This window comes from Drosophila takahashii, chromosome 2L (genome assembly GCF_030179915.1).
Source record: "Drosophila takahashii strain IR98-3 E-12201 chromosome 2L, DtakHiC1v2, whole genome shotgun sequence".
NCBI classification, from domain to species: domain Eukaryota; kingdom Metazoa; phylum Arthropoda; class Insecta; order Diptera; family Drosophilidae; genus Drosophila; species Drosophila takahashii.
The window spans coordinates 167,733-189,355 of NC_091678.1; the positions used below are offsets into that span (position 1 = coordinate 167,733).

The 21,623-nt window shown below is 39.1% G+C and overlaps 3 protein-coding genes and 1 long non-coding RNA gene across 9 annotated transcripts; 3 read left to right on the forward strand and 1 right to left on the reverse strand.

Moving 5' to 3' along the window:
* Positions 1-16: 16 nt before the first annotated feature.
* Positions 17-3,934, forward strand: galectin. Of its 5 annotated transcripts, XM_017148868.3 has the most exons (4): positions 575-750; positions 815-1,184; positions 2,560-2,675; positions 2,733-3,934. In XM_017148868.3, exons 2-4 carry the CDS (start codon positions 816-818, stop codon positions 3,754-3,756), a joined length of 1,509 nt encoding a protein of 502 aa, XP_017004357.1. In that variant the 5' UTR covers positions 575-750; position 815; the 3' UTR covers positions 3,757-3,934. The 5 variants fall into 5 exon arrangements, with proteins under 5 accessions (XP_017004372.1, XP_017004357.1, XP_044250749.1 ...); XM_017148883.3 differs by lacking the exons at positions 575-750; positions 815-1,184 and adding an exon at positions 17-348; XM_044394814.2 differs by lacking the exon at positions 575-750 and having other exon boundaries at positions 801-1,184.
* Positions 3,935-3,990: 56 nt separating this feature from the next.
* LOC108062045 (galectin-4) lies at positions 3,991-5,457 on the forward strand. The gene is made up of 2 exons (XM_017148552.2): positions 3,991-5,271; positions 5,330-5,457. Exons 1-2 carry the CDS (start codon positions 4,122-4,124, stop codon positions 5,395-5,397), a joined length of 1,218 nt encoding a protein of 405 aa, XP_017004041.1. The 5' UTR covers positions 3,991-4,121; the 3' UTR covers positions 5,398-5,457.
* A 7,906-nt stretch (positions 5,458-13,363) lies between these two features.
* Positions 13,364-18,581, reverse strand: net. 2 transcript variants are annotated; one of them, XM_017149286.3, is made up of 2 exons: positions 18,190-18,581; positions 13,364-15,320 (listed from the first exon to the last, which is right to left on the reverse strand). In XM_017149286.3, exons 1-2 carry the CDS (start codon positions 18,260-18,262, stop codon positions 14,293-14,295), a joined length of 1,101 nt encoding a protein of 366 aa, XP_017004775.2. In that variant the 5' UTR covers positions 18,263-18,581; the 3' UTR covers positions 13,364-14,292. The 2 variants fall into 2 exon arrangements, with proteins under 2 accessions (XP_017004775.2, XP_070075779.1); XM_070219678.1 differs by lacking the exon at positions 18,190-18,581 and adding an exon at positions 16,246-16,345.
* On the forward strand, positions 16,232-17,521 carry LOC138914957 (uncharacterized). The gene is made up of 3 exons (XR_011420658.1): positions 16,232-16,370; positions 16,438-17,183; positions 17,263-17,521. It is a non-coding gene; the product is annotated as an uncharacterized lncRNA (long non-coding RNA).
* Positions 18,582-21,623: the final 3,042 nt, after the last annotated feature.

A 21,623-nucleotide genomic window follows, 5' to 3' on the forward strand; every position in this document is an offset into this window, starting at 1 on the left:
AAAGCGAAATATCAGTTCAAAAAGCCTCGCGACGGGTAGCGGTTGCTAGAATTCAGCAAAGCTAAATATATTTAGCTTTAGCTCACTGTTTCTCGGAATGAAGGAAATGTTCTACCAGTGCGATATTCCATAAAAACTATTGTTTTATTTATGTGCTAGCATCCATCTTGTGATTCTGTGCAAAGCCTTATCAGTGAACAATTGATAAGAGCTGAGATTATAATATCGTTAAGCCGTTCAGCTCTACTCTGCCGAAATCAATTTGCTCCGGAGGTCAAGATGAGTTGCTGCTGTGGAAAACGAAAACGTGGCGAGGAAGAGACCTATCAGAGGTTCAATAACGAGGATGTAAGTTGCTGGACATTTCTGTTAGCCTCGCCAAATTTATGGTTCATTATTAGTCACAAAAAGCCCCACCACTGTTATCGAAACTGACAGACAACGCACGAACTGATATAGAGATACGTATATGTGTATATACAGGCACCCACGCATAGCTATATTTGTGTGCGTGGACAACGCATGTTATCAGAATCGAAAAAGCTATTTTGGGGTCGATAAAAGTTTTAAACTATAGGTGGCCTCGGTCAGACCGGCATAAAATCAAATTCAGAACAGTGCGCGCACAAATAACGGCAATAGGCACACGTAATTGGCGTCTGAAATACCCTGCTGACAGTAAACATCTCATCTCGTTCATCAAGTACCCGCTGAATTCCACCCAGAGAGCGAGAGAGAGCCGGAAAGAGCGTAAGCTTGTTCAGAATCGCATCTGCATCGGGTAAAATCGCTAACCCCATGTATATTTTGTTAGTATGACGGCAATAATACTCCTGGTCTGCCACTCCGTTCGCGAACTCGTCGATCTCTCAGATGCGCTGTGGCAGAACGCCTTTAATATCGAGCAAAGTTTAAACTATTACCGCATCAAGCGCCGCTTGCAGCTGTTTCGATTTCACTGCCGCGAGTTGTGGTTGCGTCAGTCCCTGAATAACTCTGGCACGATGCATCGGAGGCCAGACATCGATTTTGCAGCTATTGAGGCGGGTGCAGAATGCATCCAAAATATAGATACTTTTGACTGCTCCACGAGGGAGTTACACGAAAGGTTCCAGCAGTCAGAGGGCCGGCACCTTATGCCGTTGGACTTGGACATCGAGGTGGTGGATGGAAAAGAGTGTCAAGTACGTATTTGGAAAACTCGTGCGCTATCGCCCCGTGTGTAGTTGTGTGTTTAGACTGGATGTGTGCCTTTTCAATTAAACTGTCGAGTTTTCACATAAAGGGGGCACCACACTCTCAAGCTTGGACACATGCTCCTCTCTTTCTGCGTCTTTGTTTTGACGTTTAGCGCGCTCCGCAGTAATTCCAATGTTTCGCATTGTTGGGGAGCTTTTAGCAGCTGTTCGCTACAGTCGCGGTTTTAAAAGTGTGCGCACTGGCTTCGGTTTGTTTTGCTCTCAGTCGAGGCAAGTATCGAACTTAAGCAGTTTTCAGTAATTTTGTAGTCTTATTGACATATTCTTCGTAAGCGATAAGCTCCCGACTCAAGCTGAATCAGCGGCTTAATCGTTGTACTTGTACATAAATGTTTGCACATCTGTTCAGAGCTAATATAGTATACAGCGCCTTTTGTTGTACGAGTTCAAAGAGCTTTTCAGCGTTGTCATAGCGGTGTAGTTTCAATTCTCTTCGAACGAGTCATTCGCGAATAGGTGGACATCGAAAAATAATAACAACGGCCAAGTGTCAGGCACATCGACAGAACCAATTTCTTAAGTAACATTTTTATATTTGTTCCTCCGAGTTTTTGAAGATTTAAAGCAGATTTCTACTGTCTCAACTGAAAAAACAAAGACCTGAAAGTGTATTATTAACTTGCGCAGTGCTTAAACTTTTAATGTTCGATGAGACATACAACGTGCAAGGACAACGTTGAATCATTCTTTACGGTGTAATACAAACAATCTTTTCCTTAAACGAGTCAAGTCATGGTCTGCGATATAAAAAAATCCATACTTTAAATTGGTGGGGATTTTCATACCTTAGTTTTTGTTTATTTTAAAATTCAACTAAAGATATAATATGTGCCTTAGGGTTTTGTGTGAGAAATTGCTTTGCTGTTGTCCCACGGCGAAAAACGGTGGATTGAATGAGGTAAGCATGCAGTGAAACATTGATGATAATATGAATACATATACAAAGGAAATACCCAATAGTACAAAGTGATAGAATGGAACAATTGGAATGCCGAATATTTCAAAGTATATGTACATATATAAATACATACATGTATATATATATAATGGTGATTAAAAATTCAAAAATAGTGTTCTCGTACGTGCGGTGCATTAATCGATTTAGATTGAACTTGAATTGGAGACATACACGGTGTTAGCTTAATTTGTCAGTAGGCCCAGCTTTATATTTTAACCTGATTGGGACTAGAAAAATGTTGTCTTTCCTTGACATTTACCATGAACTGGCGTGGCTACCATCCGAAATTGTAAAAAACGAAAAGTACTTTTCTAATATTTTAATGCCCATTGCACATTATAGGCCTCATTTTACGAATATCCAGATGCAGTGCCAAAGTACTTCAACGATCAAATTGGACAATTGAGCGAGGGGATCAGTTTCACCGTTACCGGGAATCTGGCTGTAAACTGTGAGAGGTAAGTTAAATGGAAATACTTATCTGATTTATTATAAAACTGTTATCTTTCCCCCAGATTCTCTATCAATCTTGTTCATAACAATGTGACCCGAGATGTGGCGCTCCACATTAATCCCCGGCTGCCACAAAACTACATTGTTCGTAACACCAAAGTACAGGATATATGGGGAAGTGAGGAAGTTTCATCGGCATTGCCCTTCCTTCTAACTCGCGGCGATAAGTTTTCCATTCAAGTGCTTGTTACTGACGCATGCTATATGATATCGGTAAACGGACAGCACTTCGCAGCATACAAACATCGAATTCCTTATAGAGATGTCAGCATTCTGGAAGTCAAAGGTGATGTTAGTAACGTGGAAATGCAGCGAACGTTGGTCCTAACCTATCCTCAACGATTGCCCGAGTCCGAGGCAAAAAACATTGAGCTCCACATTGATGATGAGATTGATGAAATTGACGCCAGCGTCGAGGAGACCGTCAAAATACCTCATGAGTGGTGCCTTATTAACGCTCCGATCACACAGTCAGACGGGTCACCAAAGAGTACTCACAGTTCCAATGATTTTGGACTTACCTTACCCTATTATGGAGCACTGCCGCCAAATTCGTTGGTCGAAGGTCGATGTCTGAAGATTGAAGGGCGAGTGCGCCTGCTTCCACACTCTTTTTACATAAACCTACAAAAGGGGCAGGACATTTGGCCCCATCCAGTCGTAGCATTCCACTTAAATCCACGCTTTTCAAAAGCAAGCAGCGGCGCCTTAGGAAAGGCGGTGGTGTGTCGTAATGCCTGGTTAAACGGTGCCTGGGCGGAAGAGGAACGTTCGGAGTTTGACACAAACTTTCGTCCCGGCCGAACTTTCAGTTTGGTCATTGTATGTACCAAAGACGCCTATGAGGTTTATGTGAATCGGCAATTTATGACCGATTTTAAGTATAAGGTCAGCCCTGCGTTGGTTGATACCGTATATATACAAGGAGATGTTAAACTGTGGAATGTAACGTTGGAACAAAATCCTCTTATTAAGGGTAAAAATGTACGCGTCTACCACAACCCTTTGTATACAGATGAATATTAGTTATTTGTGGCTAGGCCTCAGCAACCAGCGTAAATGGTTTTATTTCCTTGTTCTTGTTTTCTCAGTAATTAAGTGACAATAATTAAGTGATAGGCTGCTGTTTTTCATAATTTTTAAATAATGTAATATTTTTTAACCATTAAAGCTACGGGGTGTTACCCGATTTATATTATTGTAAGCTAGATGTGTATTTTTTTTTAAGCCTAGATGTGCATATCTCCTTTATTATTAATAGCGCATATTTATTTTGGCTCGGTGTCGTTTACTATTACGTCAAAATCTGTATGTTATCCTTTTTTATTTTATTACTCTCATTTACAACAAAAATTCCTCGAGTTGCCCTTCCTTACTCATAGTAGTTGAATATGATCAAGCCTCTGGGCGTTTATCCAGGAGCTGGCACTGTGGCTCTAAGGCGAGACATGGATGATATGTCATTGTTCTATGAAGAGCGCTCAGCGGCACATCGTCGCAAACACTTTAAAGTGATCCAATGTCCAAGGCCGGGGCTGTGCTTCGTCTTTCACGGAATGATTCTAGATGCATGTGAGCATTTTGCCATAGACTTTCTCACAAAACAGGGAAGTGAAATATGCGACGACTGCGATGTGTTGTTGCAAATAGGGTCACGCCTTCCCCAAAACTATATTACGCGCAACTCTCGGCTTAAGGGAATGTGGGGACCCGAGGAGAACTCATCCTATCTAAGCTTCCAGCTAACCCGCGGAAAGTCTTTTTGGATGCAAATATTACTTACTGAGGAGTGCTTTTTAATTTCCGTGAATGGATATCACTTTGCAAAATATGTTCACCGTATGCCATATCGATGGTTGGAAGCTGTGGACGTACTTGGCGATGTCTCTGATATAGTAATCGATACATACTATGTTTCAGAGTACCCTATACGTCTAACCCACTCATTGCCTCGAGCCATTAAACATTTATCAAGAGATTTCCAGGATGAAGAGCACCTGGAAACTGAATGGAAGGTCTTAACTTCTCTGGCAAAGATGTCATCGAAAAAGTACCTGTACCAGCCGAGTCTTCCACTTCCCTTTTATGGAAAGCTCTTGGAAGATGAGGTCCTCATCGAAGGACGAGCGCTTCGAATCGAAGGCCGCGTATGTTTGATGCCCCAAAGATTCAGTATAGCGTTCCAGAAAGGACAGGAAATTTGGCCACAGCCCACAGTCTCGTTTTATTTTAGCCCATGCTTCTTGCGAAGTAGAAATGACAAAGTCGGTAAGGCTATAATTACTCGGCGTGCCTATTTAAATGGTGAGTGGGTGCACTGTACAGTGTCGCGCCTAAATACAAGTCTTAGACCAGGCGGCGCCTTTGTCATAGTAATTGTCTGCCGAGATAGCTATTACGAACTCTTTGTAAACAACAGGTCGTTGTTTCATTTCAAGTATCAAATGAAGCCAGATTGTGTGGATATTGTGAATATCCGTGGAGATATTAGGCTTTGGGAAGTAGTCGTCGAGGGCAGCAATATTATTAAAAAGCCACGTGGTAATTATACATTTTGCAATCTTTATTCTTCGGCTTATAATTATAACTTTCTTTTAAGTGCGTACGAACATGGAACGTGCTATAAAAGCCTGGAAGCGCACAGAGATCCCGCAACTTGAAATATAATTATATCAGTGACATCCTTTCTGTGTAGATCAATTAATAAACCAATATTCGGAAATCAAAGCTGTCAAAAGACTTGTTCTACAAATTTATAAGAACCACGTCTGAGCTACTGCATACCTTTTTACATCCAGTATTGTTGGCCAAGACAAAACGAAAAACTTTAATAGTACCCAAACGTATATTTTAGATTTCATCTTTACCAAACTCATATGGAGGCATTGAGTATTCTGCAATTAAAATAACTATGCGCCCTGGAGTTAGGGCCTAGGGCACCTCGCAGCGCTTCAGCTCATAAATGTCAATGCGCTGTCGACGTCAAGTGATCGTCTGCCCATAAGCAGCACGGATACCAAAGCAGTCTCCGCTTCATCCAGCTAGTCCACCGGTCCAGGCGGCTTGAAGGGCCTCGGAAATTGATTATTAAAAATGATAATCGATTAAGGACACTGCATGGCCGTGCTGCCAGAGTCGTCACTGGAAAGGCTGTCCTGAATTGACGTTTATGTCTACATGTGTTTCTCAAGACAGTTGACATTGTTTTGTCATGGCCAGCAAAAAGCGGCAAAATAAGCCAAGCCGAAAACGTCAGGTCTGCAAATATTTCCCAAGGCTTGCCGAAGGAAGTAGAAAAGCGTCTGCCAAGAAAAAAATATTATTTATTGTTCAAGTTTGTACGTGTCACGCATGCCTTGGACGATTTTGCTAATGAAGTGGATTACAGATATATAATACACAAAATTCGAACTTGCGTTATTGATATATTTCTTATACCTTTAAATGAATTTGTCTGTTGTATTTCGTTTTTTACGTATTTCATAATGGTTGGCACTGCCAAATTGGCAGAGTGAGGACCCAAAAACTCATCTTCTAGATTCCATATCTTGAGTAACTGTCATACCAATTTATGATTTTGTTAATGAAATATCTATTATCTATCTACATTTAAATATTTCCTAAATTAAAAAGTCAATTTCTTTACCAATTTCCTTGTTTGATTATTGTGTGTTACCATTGTTATAATTTTGTCCGTAAACCAATAGCACATTTTGTAACCCATTTTTTTGATTAAAGTTCTCTAATAATTATTATAATCTATCCCACGGCGGATAAAGGCGAACATGACTAGGTCGACACGACTTTATAGAATCGGTAACGCTTCCTTCAACCTTTATATACTTTCCAACGAATACAATATACTCTTTAACTTTACAAGTAACGATAATTTAAAATTACAAAACAGAACACATTCTATAATTCCTGAGCGTAGGGGCGATCAGCGCTGTCATTCCTTTTTGCTATCGGTTACCCAGCTACCTGTCGTTTAATAATTTAATACTTTTTTAACCACTAGGCATTTTGAAACATCAATCAACGTGATTGGCGTCCCTTTCATTTGATCACACTTCGCCAAAAAACTTTTAATGTTTTAATTTGTCAGCCGAAATTACGTTATTAATTTGATTACCAATGCATCGAATAATACGTATGAATAAACTGACTAATCTTTCATGTGGCTGTAAGATTTTAACTTATTAAATATAAGTATTCCTAACCGAATTTAACATTTAGTTCAGCTTTAATCAAATAATTTGTAATCCCTTTATCAATGGTTTTTTAATTAAAAAAAAAATTGTTTGGTTACGCGCTTCGTTTGATAGACATTCCCAACCCCTGACTCCTCTGATAAAATTCTGGCTGCGCTAATGGGTTAGGAGCGCGCAGTCCGATTGAAATGCTTCTGATCAAGCAAGACCAATCAAATATCACAAATTTGGGCAGGCGGTCAGTGCTGAGCTGAGAAGTAAATGGTAACAAATGCATTCGCACCAATTTACAACATGATGTTGTCCTCGCCGGTCTGCGCCGATTAGCCAGCCAGGCGCAAAATGAGTAAAGCTTATCAATATTCCGAATGTGTTCTCGTGTCACACAGAACACTGTGCAATCAATGGCTCCGCAGTGCGGTAGCACTGGGTACATTCTAAATTAAACCTCAATTGAGGTTTTGTCCTCTGTTCCTCTTGCTTCCCCTTGGTGTTCCTGTGCCTTTGGGCTTGCCACAGCAGCTGCCACTGCCAATTGTTTGAAATGGTCAACGGAATGCAACCCGTTTCGTATTCGACGTAAGCATCCAGCGAAATGCTCGCTGCCTTGCAGGCCGAATTGCAAACCGTCCAAAAACGAAGTTATCGAAAAATTGGTGCGTGGACATTTGTATGGAACTTGGACTGCCGACGACGCCATTCGAAAAAAGAGTCCGCGAAATCAATCACTTTTTGCCCGGTTTGCAGTGCATTGTGTTTATTATCATGTGTATGTGCTAATCCCGTGGATTCACACTTACTGGTCGGACGGCAGTGTCAATGCGAGTTCGCACTGTCGAAATCAATTACATACCAAGGAAATGACAGTAGCCATTTATGCGGACCTCGGATTAGCGAGGACACCTCAAGATTGGAAGTACTGCCTTGGGACAGATTTATTTATAATAATATGTGAAGTTAAAAATAGTTATAAACAAGTTTTAGCATAGACAACTCTTAAAGGGTTTTCGTTTAACTATTTTATTGATTATTATAGCTAGTTTGAACAAATAATTTAAAAGCATTAAAATATATATTTACTTTTAAGTCTCACCAGGACTGTCCTTGCCCATTGCTGTCACCGATAAATCCACAAAATGGGAAGATGCTGGTTATTTTTCCAAACATACATTTAGACCCCTCGTTCCTGCTTTAAAAATGTTGTATTTATACCGGCATGTTTGAATGTGTGCTGCTCCTCCAACTAAGGGACCAACGATCAGACTGGAGCACCGGCTCTCGATTTCTCAGAATATCGCCCGAGATCAATCTTACACTCGTTTGATTGCATATTTTTATATGGTAGTTGGACACATCGTTCGTTCGCATCCTTTTTCGGTGTTGCCGTTGCCATGCCGTCCACTAGCAGCCGGCGGCGTCGGCGTCTGGTTCTTTGCTACTTTTTGTTTTATAAAGAACGTCTTTGGGTTTTCGGAGCTCATTGAAATACCAAAATTTCAGTAATTTAATTGGTGCCAGACAGCCAACAACTACTGAATATTGAGAACTGTTTAAATTCGAAACTAAACAGCTAGCCAAAGTATCAATGCTAACCATTTTTATAGTACTGGCTTTAAAAACTGCGGCTATTGTTTATTTTTAGTACAACATTTAAATGGCAGGGAAGAAATTTGTGTCTCAACCGACAGACCTCTTCCCTATACGCATATGTATGTATATCCCTGAAATCTCTTGAAGCGCAGTTGTGTCTCTGCTCGGAAGTATATACAGATTCTCCTTTTAGTGTGGCACATTTGGCAAGAACAGTCAGACAAGTGGGAGTGGGCTTGTGGGTTGGTCCAGCATGGCACATTGCGTAGACGTATGGACGTACTGGCGCCATTTCTATGCGCATGTCCAAGCTGGGTCTTGGATTACTGGCATGGAGTGGATTTGGCGAGGGCAATGCAATGAAAGAGGACACAGATGGTAGCAGTTGAAATACATACAATTTAAAATTGGTTGTGCAAATAGGCGGCGTCATATTGCTTATACAGTAATACGGTAATGTGTCATTTGCACTCATTAGTACTTAACTGACCGGATCAAAGAAAAAGACGAATGCGTTGGCAAATGTCGCAATTATTAAGACCGTTTGCAATCCTCACAGCCGTACAGATGAAATATTGAATCAACTTATGGGATATAGAAAATCAGTTTTGCTTATCCTTTTTGCTTTCCTTACCCTTGGGGTTCCAAGAATAAAATGTTCAACATTTAATTATATTACCAATCCAGGGTAGTCATCCTTTGATGTTTCGTGTTCGAATCGAATTAAACATTAAAAAACGTATTCGTATGTAGAACAGTTTAATTTCTTTCAAAATTCTCTCACGCAATCGGGTATCGAAATCAAGACAGAAACGCTTTATAAAATTAAAGCCCTATGTTTTTAAGAAGCCATTTTTTGACTCGTTTAATTTGTGGTTGGTCAACGCCCCCATCATATTTCTTTTTAATACGTTTAAAGTACAAATTCCGGCTAACCGTAAAGACGTACCTTTTGCCATATATATATATATATGTATATCTAATCACAAATGGTTTTCAAATTGAAAAGATTCAATTGTTATTAGATATCAACAAATGATTCCGAAGCTCGGCGCCAAGTGACATTTACGCATTGCAAGATTGACTTGACGCCAACAACACAACCAACTCGGGTGGTACTTTTGCTTGTGCGCCTGCGCACTCCGCCTTGCACATCGTCTATCTGTCAATTTAAATTCTTGTCTACCACGTCAATTACGCACTCAAAATAACAACAAACAATCGCAGACAGGCGGCTGTTCTTAAGTTATAGCAAATTACGTGATAATTGGCCGCCGCAGTCAGCGGAGTGCCGTGAGGAGCATGCGGGCAATGATTAGTCAGCGGCAATTGGGTCATATTTCTACAAATTCTACGCGAAAACATGTAGGTGAGTTACACCTCGTGGCAGATCAAGTGTAATTAGTGCAAGCATCGCTTGATTTAATCAGATGCATTAATATGTCCTTAAGAATTAACGAGTCGAGTTCTTGGTACACATGCATGTTATTCAAATGAAAGAGTTTATTTTAAATATTTTACTCGGCAATTGCTAGACATACTTTTGGCATGCAATAAAGAGTGTCTGTCGCGCCGTGTCGCCTAATAGCTTTCCTTTCTTTCCTTTATTCTTTTTTTGCTTGGTCAACTATGGCACTGCCACAAGCCCGCTAGTCTGGTTTTATTTTAAAATTGTCACTTGTGCCTTGCAATCTAGGCGCCAACCAACCGTGTGCGCGTGTGTGCCCGACGTTCACACACACACAAAGTCGCACATTTTTTCTCAACCTCACACTTTTCGCGCAGCTCTCAGTATTTTGCATTTCTATCTAAATGTCGCCAGCTGTATACAAACTTTCTAGGAAATCAACCCTTTAAATTATCTAATGCGTTTAATATGATTTATCTTAACAAAGTAATTGTTATCTGAGTGCTATTTAATCTGTAAGATATCAAGAGCAAACGATTGTCTTGGCTTCAGACCATGATCACCAATGTCGAACCTTTCTTTTCTAACAACTGTTCACAAGTAAATTATCCCCTATTACCGTCTTTAACAGCGATGTAGAATTTTCTAATAAGATCAATGTCTACTGCAGAAAGTGCAACTTTATTTACCAAATGGGAAGAGCTTAAAATAGCCACAATCCACAAAAACCTAAAACCAAACGATTTAGCATGTAAACAATAAGCCAGCCGGCTTCTATTTTTAGTCTCACCTTTATAACGAGTAGTAAATTTTTGGTTAATTATCAAAGTAGTCCAGGCAGCATCGGTCGTGCTAATTTTTACGCATATTTAATGAAAAGATCACGCTTGTTCGCTCAGCATGTGATGCCAAGACGATACGTAGTTGTTTGGCTCACCCTCGCACCAAAACGTTGGGAGGCACACGCGCAACTGGCAACTGCCCCGAAATAGACGTTGCCCATACCTGTGACAGGTGCGACAATATTTGACGTCTGCTATAACTTAAAGCTGCAACTACAATTGGATGTGGTATTTTTAGACGATATTAAAGCCAATATTTGCGCAACAATTTCTCAGTTTGCTTCGACTAAAACAACATCTCGTCACGACATGTGATGCACCGGCGTACCATAGTTTACTTAATTTTTATTGTTTACACAAATGCTAATTTTTACTTTGGCACCAGAAGTCAGATTAGGCTATTCATATACCAGTTGGTAACAGATGTTTAATTCCGTACCAAAACTCTGAACCTTACGATCTTTGTGCGCCTGCCAAACGAGTCCTCCAAAAACCACAGGTATAAGGTCGGCTTGAGCTCAAATACTGGGACCACTTTTTACTGTTGGCATTGAGCCAGCAAAAAAAAGAGTTGCAAGAATAAGTCTTATTAATATCAATGGACAGCGCTGCGCGTTCAGTCAGTGTCCTGCATGCCCTACGTCTTTCGACGGTATTCCAATTAAAAATTTTAAAGCTAATTTTTTTTATATTTTTGATTGATTCTAAAAAAAAATTTTACGAAAGAATTGGTATGCTTTTTTCTGTAAGAATAATAAAAAATTACCTTTTTGGAGATGAATTGTCTGGCTAATGTTATTATTCTACCAATTATTTCGTAAAAATTTTTTTTTTAGAATCTATCAAAAATATAAAAAAAATTAGCTTTAAAATTTTAAATGGGAATATTCATGAAATACATTTTGAAAAATAATATTCCAAAAAGGGTATTCAAACATGGCTTTAGAAAGATATGTTATCTTTTTTGAAGTCTGTGCTCTCGGGACGCAATCGGTCCATTGGTAGAATATAAATTAGCCCGAACTTATTTTATATGCGTCCCAAAATTTATTTCATTATTTTTTGATTATCTTTTGATGATGTGTACCATTACTTTGCTTTGAAACCTTTTCAAAGGTTTCCAGTCTATATTTTTCGGCTATACCTAAATTCATGTTGGAACATTTGGAAGAGCCAGTTCGAGTAACTTTAATTATTTTTATACCCCGGGAGATGATTTAAAAAAAACATTACAACCAATAGCAACAATAGTTTAGTAAACTTCCCAATTTTGCATGTTGTGCAAAACAATAAAATATTGGATTGGTTTATTTATTGAACCTTCCCCATTAATGTAGTAATTATAATTCATTGACAAACGCAAACTAGAGGATGTATATCTCTTAATTGTCGGGTCTGTAATAGACTCCGGTAATTACGTCAGCCTAATCCAAGATCTTTGTAAAAATTCAAATGAATCGAAAGTTAACGCAAATCTTTAATGAGAAATATTTTTATCAATATATAACTCAATATAATTATTTATTGAAGTATATATATATTATTTAATAATGATAATTATCTATATACTGATAAATTGATATTAGATCCAACGGACTAAAAAGTTCTATCTGAAAACACAGCTAAAGAGAATTCCTCCAATTTATCAATTGACTTATTAGATACATGTCAGAAAATTCCTTCCGCATCAAAAATATTGATGAAAAATTCGTTGCATCTTGATGTACCAATGAATGTATATATATTTTGATGCTTTTGCTGGAGATAGGTTAATAGCTCCTCCTCTTATAAATCTCGAATTGCCGAATCATGTTCTCCATTACTGAATGATTGGCACAAAATCCATTTAATTATGTGTTTTTTATTACCTGACATTTTCAAAATATATATTTGATAAGGCTTTTGATATAATTATAAAGTCGATTTAGAAATAAACAACTGTATCAGGTCCTATAAATATGGATATGCAAGTACGCTGAATAGGTTTAGAAAAACAAGTGCACGCTCAAGCACCTGGTTTTTGTTGAATAACGCCTATGCTTAAGTCATTATATGCTGATCAGAAATTGCTCATATTAACCTGTTTTCTATAGGATTCTAGGCTGATGTAATTTGTGCTGGATATTGCACTGGGTCAACTAGATGCAGGCACTTTGGTATTCATTTGCATAACTAACTGTGTTGTGTTGATTCGGATACGTCATGGGTGCTCATGCACTATGTTAACTGTTATATCGGTAAACTTTGTGCCTGCTAGATAAGCTGACAAATATATTTCTGAACCTGATAAGGGGACTATAGTGTGCCAAAACGCGTTTATGATAACGTGGATGCGTTCAGGTGTACTTGAATCGATCGCCTGCCGTTCTGTGCGCACCTGTTGAGTTATAATACCACCAAATAGCTTGTTGCGAACGATAAGATTATTTAACGTACAGACATAAAGTACCCCTTAACGCCGTCACCTGTATTTGGTTTTCGTGCTTGTTTGCAATATTCAGTGCACTCGCACTCAGGTGACTAATGACTAAACGTCAACCCCAAACACCACCTGTCTTCGGCGACCACGATATAAAAAAACATTTTCTGGACAGTCAGATTTGTATATTTTCTGCTTTTATGGCACTTACGCGTATTTATACATATATCTATTTATATAAAACGATGAGATTACAATTTGAGAGTAAAAGACTATAGTTATTTACACAGACTGAAATTATTCAGGTTTTTAATTAATTTTGTAGATGGAACCCCTTTAACAGCATAAGAAAATAAAAACATATGTTTTACTACAAATTTGTCCTCATTCATATTCACTCTCTTAAAAAAAATAAACATTTTTAGTTTATTGCTTGTAAAAAACTTCATAGTGTTTTGTTAGAGGTGCTTCTAAAAATATATGTATTTATTCATAATCAATCCTAAACTATTTAAAAAGTATAGTGAAATGAATCCATTTTGGCAAAGTTTCTCTTACAATGTATATTTGCTTATGTAAGTGCTTGAATATTAAAACAAGAATCCTGTTTGAAACAAAAATCTTTATGAAACATTTTCAGGTATACATAAAAAGTTTACTTATTGTCATTTAAGGTTAAAGATAACGATTATTGTCTTTTCAGTGTGTTGGTGTTGACTATTTGTACTGGCTAACATGTTTCAGTAAAAAGCGATTTTAAATTAGGATCACATCGCTGGTACTTAATTCTAAAAATATCATTATATAGTACAATATGTATGCATGCATACTCAAAAAGTTTATTTCGCGCATTATCGATTTCCCCTCTACTTAAAACTTATCTGATTTGTATAACTAAACAAAGCCTTGGAAACTTTTAAAGCTATTTGGCCACTTGTGACCTCAACTATGCTTAAGACTCAGAGCGTGTGGGTAGGAATGCTGTATGCAGGATTAGCCTAAGCTCAAGCACACTTGATTATTTGTAACAGTAACAGTAATCAGTCACATTAGAAGTCTTAAAAAATGTCTTTCTCGACCAAACTAGACAGATCACTCGTCCTTCTTCCGCTTCACCTTTCCCTCGGTTTGAATGGTAGATGTTACAGCTTCCAAGCACTCGGCAATGGAGGGCTCCGATTGATCGGCGCTGTAGTCCTCGCCAGCCATTCTGCTCAACGTCAGTATATAGGAACAGGCCACCCGCAGCACGGAGAGCTTGGAGAGTTTTTGAGTGCTGGCATAGGCTGGAACCGCTTGTCGGAGCGTCTCGTAGGCGGCGGATATGGTGTGGACTCGAGTCCTCTCACGGGCGTTTGCCTCGATGCGGCGTTCCCTTGTCATATTCTTGTAATTGCGCTGGTGCTGGTGCTGTTGAGGTCGCGACATGTCAGATGCCAGATTTCCCGGCTTGCACAGATCCTCATCGCTGAGACTCGCGTCCAGCAGAGTAGATGACGTTGATACCTTTGGCGCCTTTTTCTGCAATGTCTTTTTGGTAGATGGCTGCTTTCCATTCAGTAGAGTGGAGTAAGTCTCCGTTTTAGGCGACGCGCTGTCGACGCACTCCTTCTTCTTGGTCACAAGTGCGAGCGGCTCTAGCTGTTCTGGATGGGCAGGAGCAAACGGTCGGTGAAGGGTAGTCACTCCCGGGTGGCGGACAAAGATGTGAGCCGGATTCGGCATAATTTCGTGCTCCGCGCTCAACGTGGAAGGCAAACGGGTGATGGGTGGTGGAGACTCTATGGCTGGAGGTGTCAGCACTACCGCCGAATCGGCAGAGGAGGTGTAGCGTATGCGTTTCTTCAGCGGACCTGTCGCATTAAAACTCGCATTGGCCGGAGGACCAGACATGGAGGCAGACGTCGGAGTCGTCAGACCCACAACCTTCGAGGGTTCCGTGCTCTTGCGTTTGTTGCGGATCAGTGCTATTGGCTTGGAGTCCGTCGAGTCGTCTGTTCCTTTTGGTGCGATGTTGGGACTGCCACTGCGCGCGTGCTCGACGGCCAGGTCGTCTCCGCCTTCGCTTTCCGAACTGGCGGAACAAAAACCCGCATCACGGTCGTTGGAATTGGGTGAATCTAAAAATAACAAAAAATTAAAGAGTTAGTGTCTTCTATCTGTGACGTATATTGAACCGAACCGGTTACTAATGTTTGGCTTTTTGTATTAGCAAATTAAAAAAACCCCCGTTTTCGCGGAACAGTCTCGCCGATTAGGGCTTGGACTGCCTTTGTGCGACACCCCTTTGGCTTTTCAAATTTCAATAACTACTAAATCAAAAAATATTATTTTTGATTACAAGCTGATGGAATCCAAATGGATTGACGTTGTTTTGGCGTATGTAAACCTGTTAGCTATTTCCCCGCCTAAAGTTTTCAATGTACACATTGTCCTGTTACCCTAGGGTATCTAATTAATCAATTTAAATCGTCAAGTACATGAGAATGAAGACGATAATGTAAAGTGAAATTATGCATTGATCACGAAAATGAAACCTGTTTCCAGCCCCGTCAGTTTACCACTGACCTCCACAGGTATTAAAGTGTTTAAACGCAGCTCACTTGTTAAAAGTAATTTATTTCGCGTGAATAAAGTCAGTTCAAGTTCAGCAGCAGGCAGCCACTGCATCAGGAGCCAACAACCCGCTTAGCAATTTATAAAATCACAAAACAAATACGCGAACATGCACACATACATGCGTGTCTTGTTCGCGATTACAACTTCAAGTGCGCGAGCTAAGTAAAAGTTAGTAGAATCTGCCAGGATATTTGTATGTACTCATAAACTTCGATAAGTTAAAAAGTAAAAAATAAAAGTGTCGAACAGCTAATTACAGCAGCAGCTGTCGATTCACCCAACCTAATTGTGTGCTTTTCCGCTTTGCAATTCAGAATGTACCCGTACTAGTGCTCGACTGAAACATCTGTCAATTCATATTCATATTTACGATTGTCGACAAGCATACAATAATTATTATTTATTATTGAGTTTGAATATCATTACCACACTTTGCTCCCACACACGTACTGAAGCCTATTTGCACCTTTATACACAAATGGCATAAGTAAATTTGTTTCCCGCTTATCTGAGCCGGTACGGACATTCAAATAATACACATTTTACGGAAGGTATGCTTTTTGCATGTTTACTCAACTATTTATAAGCACAATATTCAGCTATCTCTTCTAATTTTAGCCAGATAAACAACGAAACAAAACTCAAAGCAACTGACTGACATTGCGGCCACGAAATCAGGCTGTCCAAATAACAGCAGTGTTATAGCTCCAGCTCCATCCCTTGTCTTGAACGGTTTTTATATTCAGCACTATAATTTATATTTAGACAAATGTTTACTATCAAACAGTCGTCGTCACTGGCATCGTCTGAGCCAAAACACCTGTGCAAGACGGATACATTGTTACCGTTTTAGAAATTTCCATTTATATAGTTCCAATACTATTTTATTTTAATTTCTCGAGCCAGACCTTTCATGAAGAAATGATAGAACCCCAAATTAATGCTCACATTTTTCCCCCGGCAAATGGGTGTACATTCTGGATAGGTTTCACGTATAAATCTTATATGTTCTTTTTCGACCTTTTACGAGGCTCCAAAGTCATTTTACTTTAATGCATATGATCCGTCTTAAGGCCTTGAATCCAATCCTGAAAGTTCTGCTTTGAAATTAGCAACGGTTTTCCCGTAATTAGCCTTTTATTCCAAGAATGAATGCCCTCCTGTGAAAATCAGCTAAAACCTACTTAAAAACGGCAGACATTAACTGTCAGAGGCATCAGAAAATCCCGTATTCACGCCAAAAGTCACTAAAAGGTTATCATCATAGGCGGCTTTTGGCTGGCGGTCGGTCCACTGGGAAACGTTCCCTGTGTGGGAAGCCTCTTCTTATCAAAACATGTGCATATACTCGTACGTACATAAATGTAAGTATGTTAAAGCGACTATATGGTGTATATTGTAGTAAAATGACGCATCACTTTTATGAATGAATCGCAACAACAGAACCAGATGATGCAGTACTTTAGCACACTTGGTCAAGGATCCTTGTACGTGGTCAATAAAATATAGTACTTCTACCCCATTTCGATCGGCTACCCATTGAACATATTCCTCTAAGTTTACCTGCATAAGAGATATAGTCTTGTTAAGCTCCCAAAATAGTTGGTACGGTAAATGTAATTGTTTTCACTAAATGGCCAACATAATTATAGCGAAAGGGATTGACAATACATTAAATAACATGGACACGAGCAGTATAAAATATAACAGACCCTGCTGAATAAAATAATGAAGGCAGCAGTGCCAACAGATAAATGTGGGTTGGGGCTAAGTTCTCCCTTCGAACGCTTTTACAGTAAGCAGGCGGTGGTGAAAAAGGATACACATTGCCGAGGCCAACTGGCACTCCAGCTTCACAAACAGACAAATTGCCAATATGTCTGGCGACATCGTCGTCCCAAATTCGCTATAGCGCGCAAAGTGCCTGGCTGACATATGCGCCACAAACCCAAAGCTGAAGTACGGTGGCGACAAATAGTTGGCGTTGTTTACGTATCTGTCTGTATCTAAATTGCCACCCTCAAAAGACAGCTACTTTTATGATTATGCTGCATCGTCTGAGTCGGTGCGGGCTTTAAATCCTCAGGACGGCATCTTCCTCTATTAAAATTATTTGTCACTAGTTACCTTCAGCGAATCTGTTTTGCTACATGGCCCCGGTAAAAAAAAAGAAGCCTTTCTTGGTTCTAAAACCCATCCTTTTTAAAGTTTCAATTATAATAGTGCTTATCACGCTTTAGCTAGTAAAATTTATTTTGGGGGCTTAATAACATTAAAACGACCGCAAATATTTGCCAATATTTAAATGCAGGCGCTGCATATTTTGCAGGCAACAGGTGGCATTGTCTTTTGCGCGTTCATTTAACTCACCTTTCATAATAATTGCTGCTAATTCCGATGCGCTTAGTTGCATGTAAAGTTTTTCTGGATGGGTATTCGCCATAGTCGCACTGGCGGGAATCCAAGACCTTCGAGAAGGGATCGCGTAATCCAAAGTTGGTTTTAACCTATGCTTTGCAGTAAGTTTGAGAAATTGTATTTGCAAAGACTGGTTCGATGGCGACGGAAACTTAATGATATCTCTCCTATTAATTATGGGGATTCTTTTGATAAGCACTTTTATTTTAGTTTAAAATACGATTTAAACGTATATAAACTTCGGCACAGTGGTTTATTTGTAAGAATTTTCTTGTTGATTTTTAAAATTTTTACGATTCTTTGTAAATTTTTCCGACCGGAGCACGACCGTTCACAACGAAAGTATCTGACGGATTGAAAGTATCTGGCGTATTGAAAGTGCCTATGCCAACGCCCGGCTTCATGCTAAAAGCAGCACGCGGTCGAACTGCGTTTGGTCACCAGTGTTGCTAGTTCAGCTATTTTATAGGTCGACATCCGGAAGCTTGTAGATTTTTTATGGTTTTTTGGCTAAATTCAACCATGTATTTTATGGAGTTGTGCTTTTATTTAGCTATACAAGTTTACATTAGAGAAAAAAGTTGTTCAAAACCCAAATTTTCAATTTTCCAAATGTTGAATAATGGGCAAATATATTATATACATAAAAAAAACTGACCCAACAACAAATGAAAAGAATGCTTTAAATTATCATTAAACAAAAAATGTTTTAAATGTATATATATTTTATTTAACAAAGCTACATTTGACTTTATTGAACCTAGGCCCAGATACATTTTGGAACCAAGACATGTCAACACTGTTCTGCTACGACCAACAGATGTTTGAATGCGTTCGCTGTCGAGCATGTTTGAATATCGCATCATTAGTTTTATGAATGAAAATCTTCGCTTGCGATTTAGCATTTCCACATTTTACATGTTAACCTGATATGGTATTGCGGATAGTATTGCTGATGGTATTGCTGTTAATTGCAAACACCAAATTATTAAGGATCGTATCAACGATGTCCGGTCAATACGTTCCAACATGTTTGACTTTGGATAAACTTGTATTGCAAATATGTTGGATTCGGATATCTCGTTTAAATACAAAAAGTCTCAAATTTGATCGAATTGAATAAGGTTGAATGGTCCTAGCGGCAGTCAATTTTATTATGACTAGCATCTAAGGCTGTTGAGTAAGGATTTTATAAAAAGAGTTTCGTTTTTCCTTTATAGCATCGTTTTTGCACAGTTGGTGGCGTATGCGTCATTTTGATTTCAGCAAACGTCCTATCATCTGCTTTTGACATGGCTTATGATTACTATGACGTATTGGGCATCAGCTAAGGATCATAAATATTTAGACATATCTTAGAAAAATGCATACAAATATCTTTTAGAAAAATGTATAAATTACCTAATTTTCTTATTTGGCTAAAGATTAATTTATTTCATTGTTATGTTATTTGTTTGGATCAGTAACTTGGTTCATTCAATCCAAACATATCCAGACTTTTAGTTTATCCTTTTTTGCTAATATTTGTACGTGCATGTATTGCCTGTATGGATACCTCTATGCGTTTCGTATATAAAAAGGTCAATTCTAGGAAAAAGTTTATATTTTGCAGATCATTCTTTCGTTCGCCGCACAACAAAAACCTTGCCGCTGAAATACAAGAGGCAGTACCACTAATATCGTTAGGGATCTTTCCGTCTGGCTGTCTGATACTCTCAGCAGATGTACGCTGGGCACGAGTTTGTGTCTGTCGCGCGAAATACTTTTTGAATGATGACTTTCGTTTTTTTAGAGACTTGTTCTGCTTTATAAGAATGCGATTGGGCTGCAGGCTAACCTGTTTTCTTCGATTGGACAGGCTCAGGCTTCACATCCCCGGTGTAGCAACCTGAACAGGCTCCGCTACCGTCGCTTAGGTCGCGATCAAGCCTTTGTCAAGCTGGAAGTTCAAGGATAAGAAGCTGGACTTCCAAAAATGGTTCGTGTACGTGTCGGCGAAATTTGATCTGTCCCTTTAAAAATAAACCATTCTTTCCTTAAACCCCAGCTAGAATTACTTCGGAATTATTTGCCGAGATTTTTTATAAAAATTAGCTAAAGTTGCTGTTACTCATTTGGCTTCTGTACGAAGCTCGAGACACTGAGGTAACGAAATAGCTTTGGCTTGAACATTAGTAGGTATTCCTGCCAATTTAAAAAAAAAAATGCATTAAAGATGAAAGAAGGTATTGACTTACAAGCACACATTTACAAGTAATAGTAATGGTAATAATAATTGTATTTATACGTATGTATGTATGTCGGCTTGCAGGTATTTCTACCTGGTAGTTTGGGCATGGCGCTACAGCGTAGGGTAGGGGACGTCTCGATCGCTAATTGCTTTCAGTCTGCTTAGACTAATTTCTGGACCTTGCCAATAGTTTGACCAGACGCATGGGCGATTGATAAATTTCTGGAAATACCCACCGAAGTCAGGTAGTGATAAATTCAAGGAATTCTCACACTAAATGCCTCATTTCTGCTGAACCTGCGTTTTTAATTTTTCGATATTCCACGTCTTGGAAACATACTATTTCGGATAACCTGATTTCTCTATTTCTTATCCGCACTTTTATTAAACACGACCCTATTTATGTATTACAGACTTATGGGTAGGATGTATTATTCAAAAAGCAATCAAAAGCAACTGATAAGTAATATTTTAAAAAACTCAGTCTCAGCTGGTGATGGATTTATTTTCTTTCCTTAAACATGCGTTCAGATGTCACAGGTGCTTCACCAAATCAGACAATCATCTCAATACAAATTGTTACCGTACGAACATAACGTTGCCGTAATATTCACATGTATCTGCATGTGACGTCACGTTTACTCTTGTTACGTTGAGTATTAAGGGATGCAATGCAACCAACCACCGGCCTTGGCACGTGGTTATGGGATTTGCATAACCCACTCGCACCAACATACTCGATACCATTTAAAAGTGGTACTTCCTACATGCATGTAAAAAAATAAAACGAACGCGTCGTACATCGCAGCAGGAAGTCACTAGGATCAATTATCGTAAATCTGTTTACCACATTTCCGAAATGCTTATCCTTATCCAGATCCTCCATCAAATAACAGAGCCGACCCATCTGTAGAATTTGTGAAGTGCGGGTGGTGAAAGGATTGCACTAACAGCACCCAACTTAAAAAATGTATTTGCAGGAACGAAGATCTGATCCAAATACGGAACACATGGGAACCTCCCTGGGCCCTCGACGGATAATACACATGTGTTCTCAGTCAGCGGCGGAGGGGGGCTTAATTTTTTTGTTCGTAAGACAGAATATTTTATTTAACGAAAAGGCCCTTATGACTTTCCTTTGGAAATTTATTTTGCT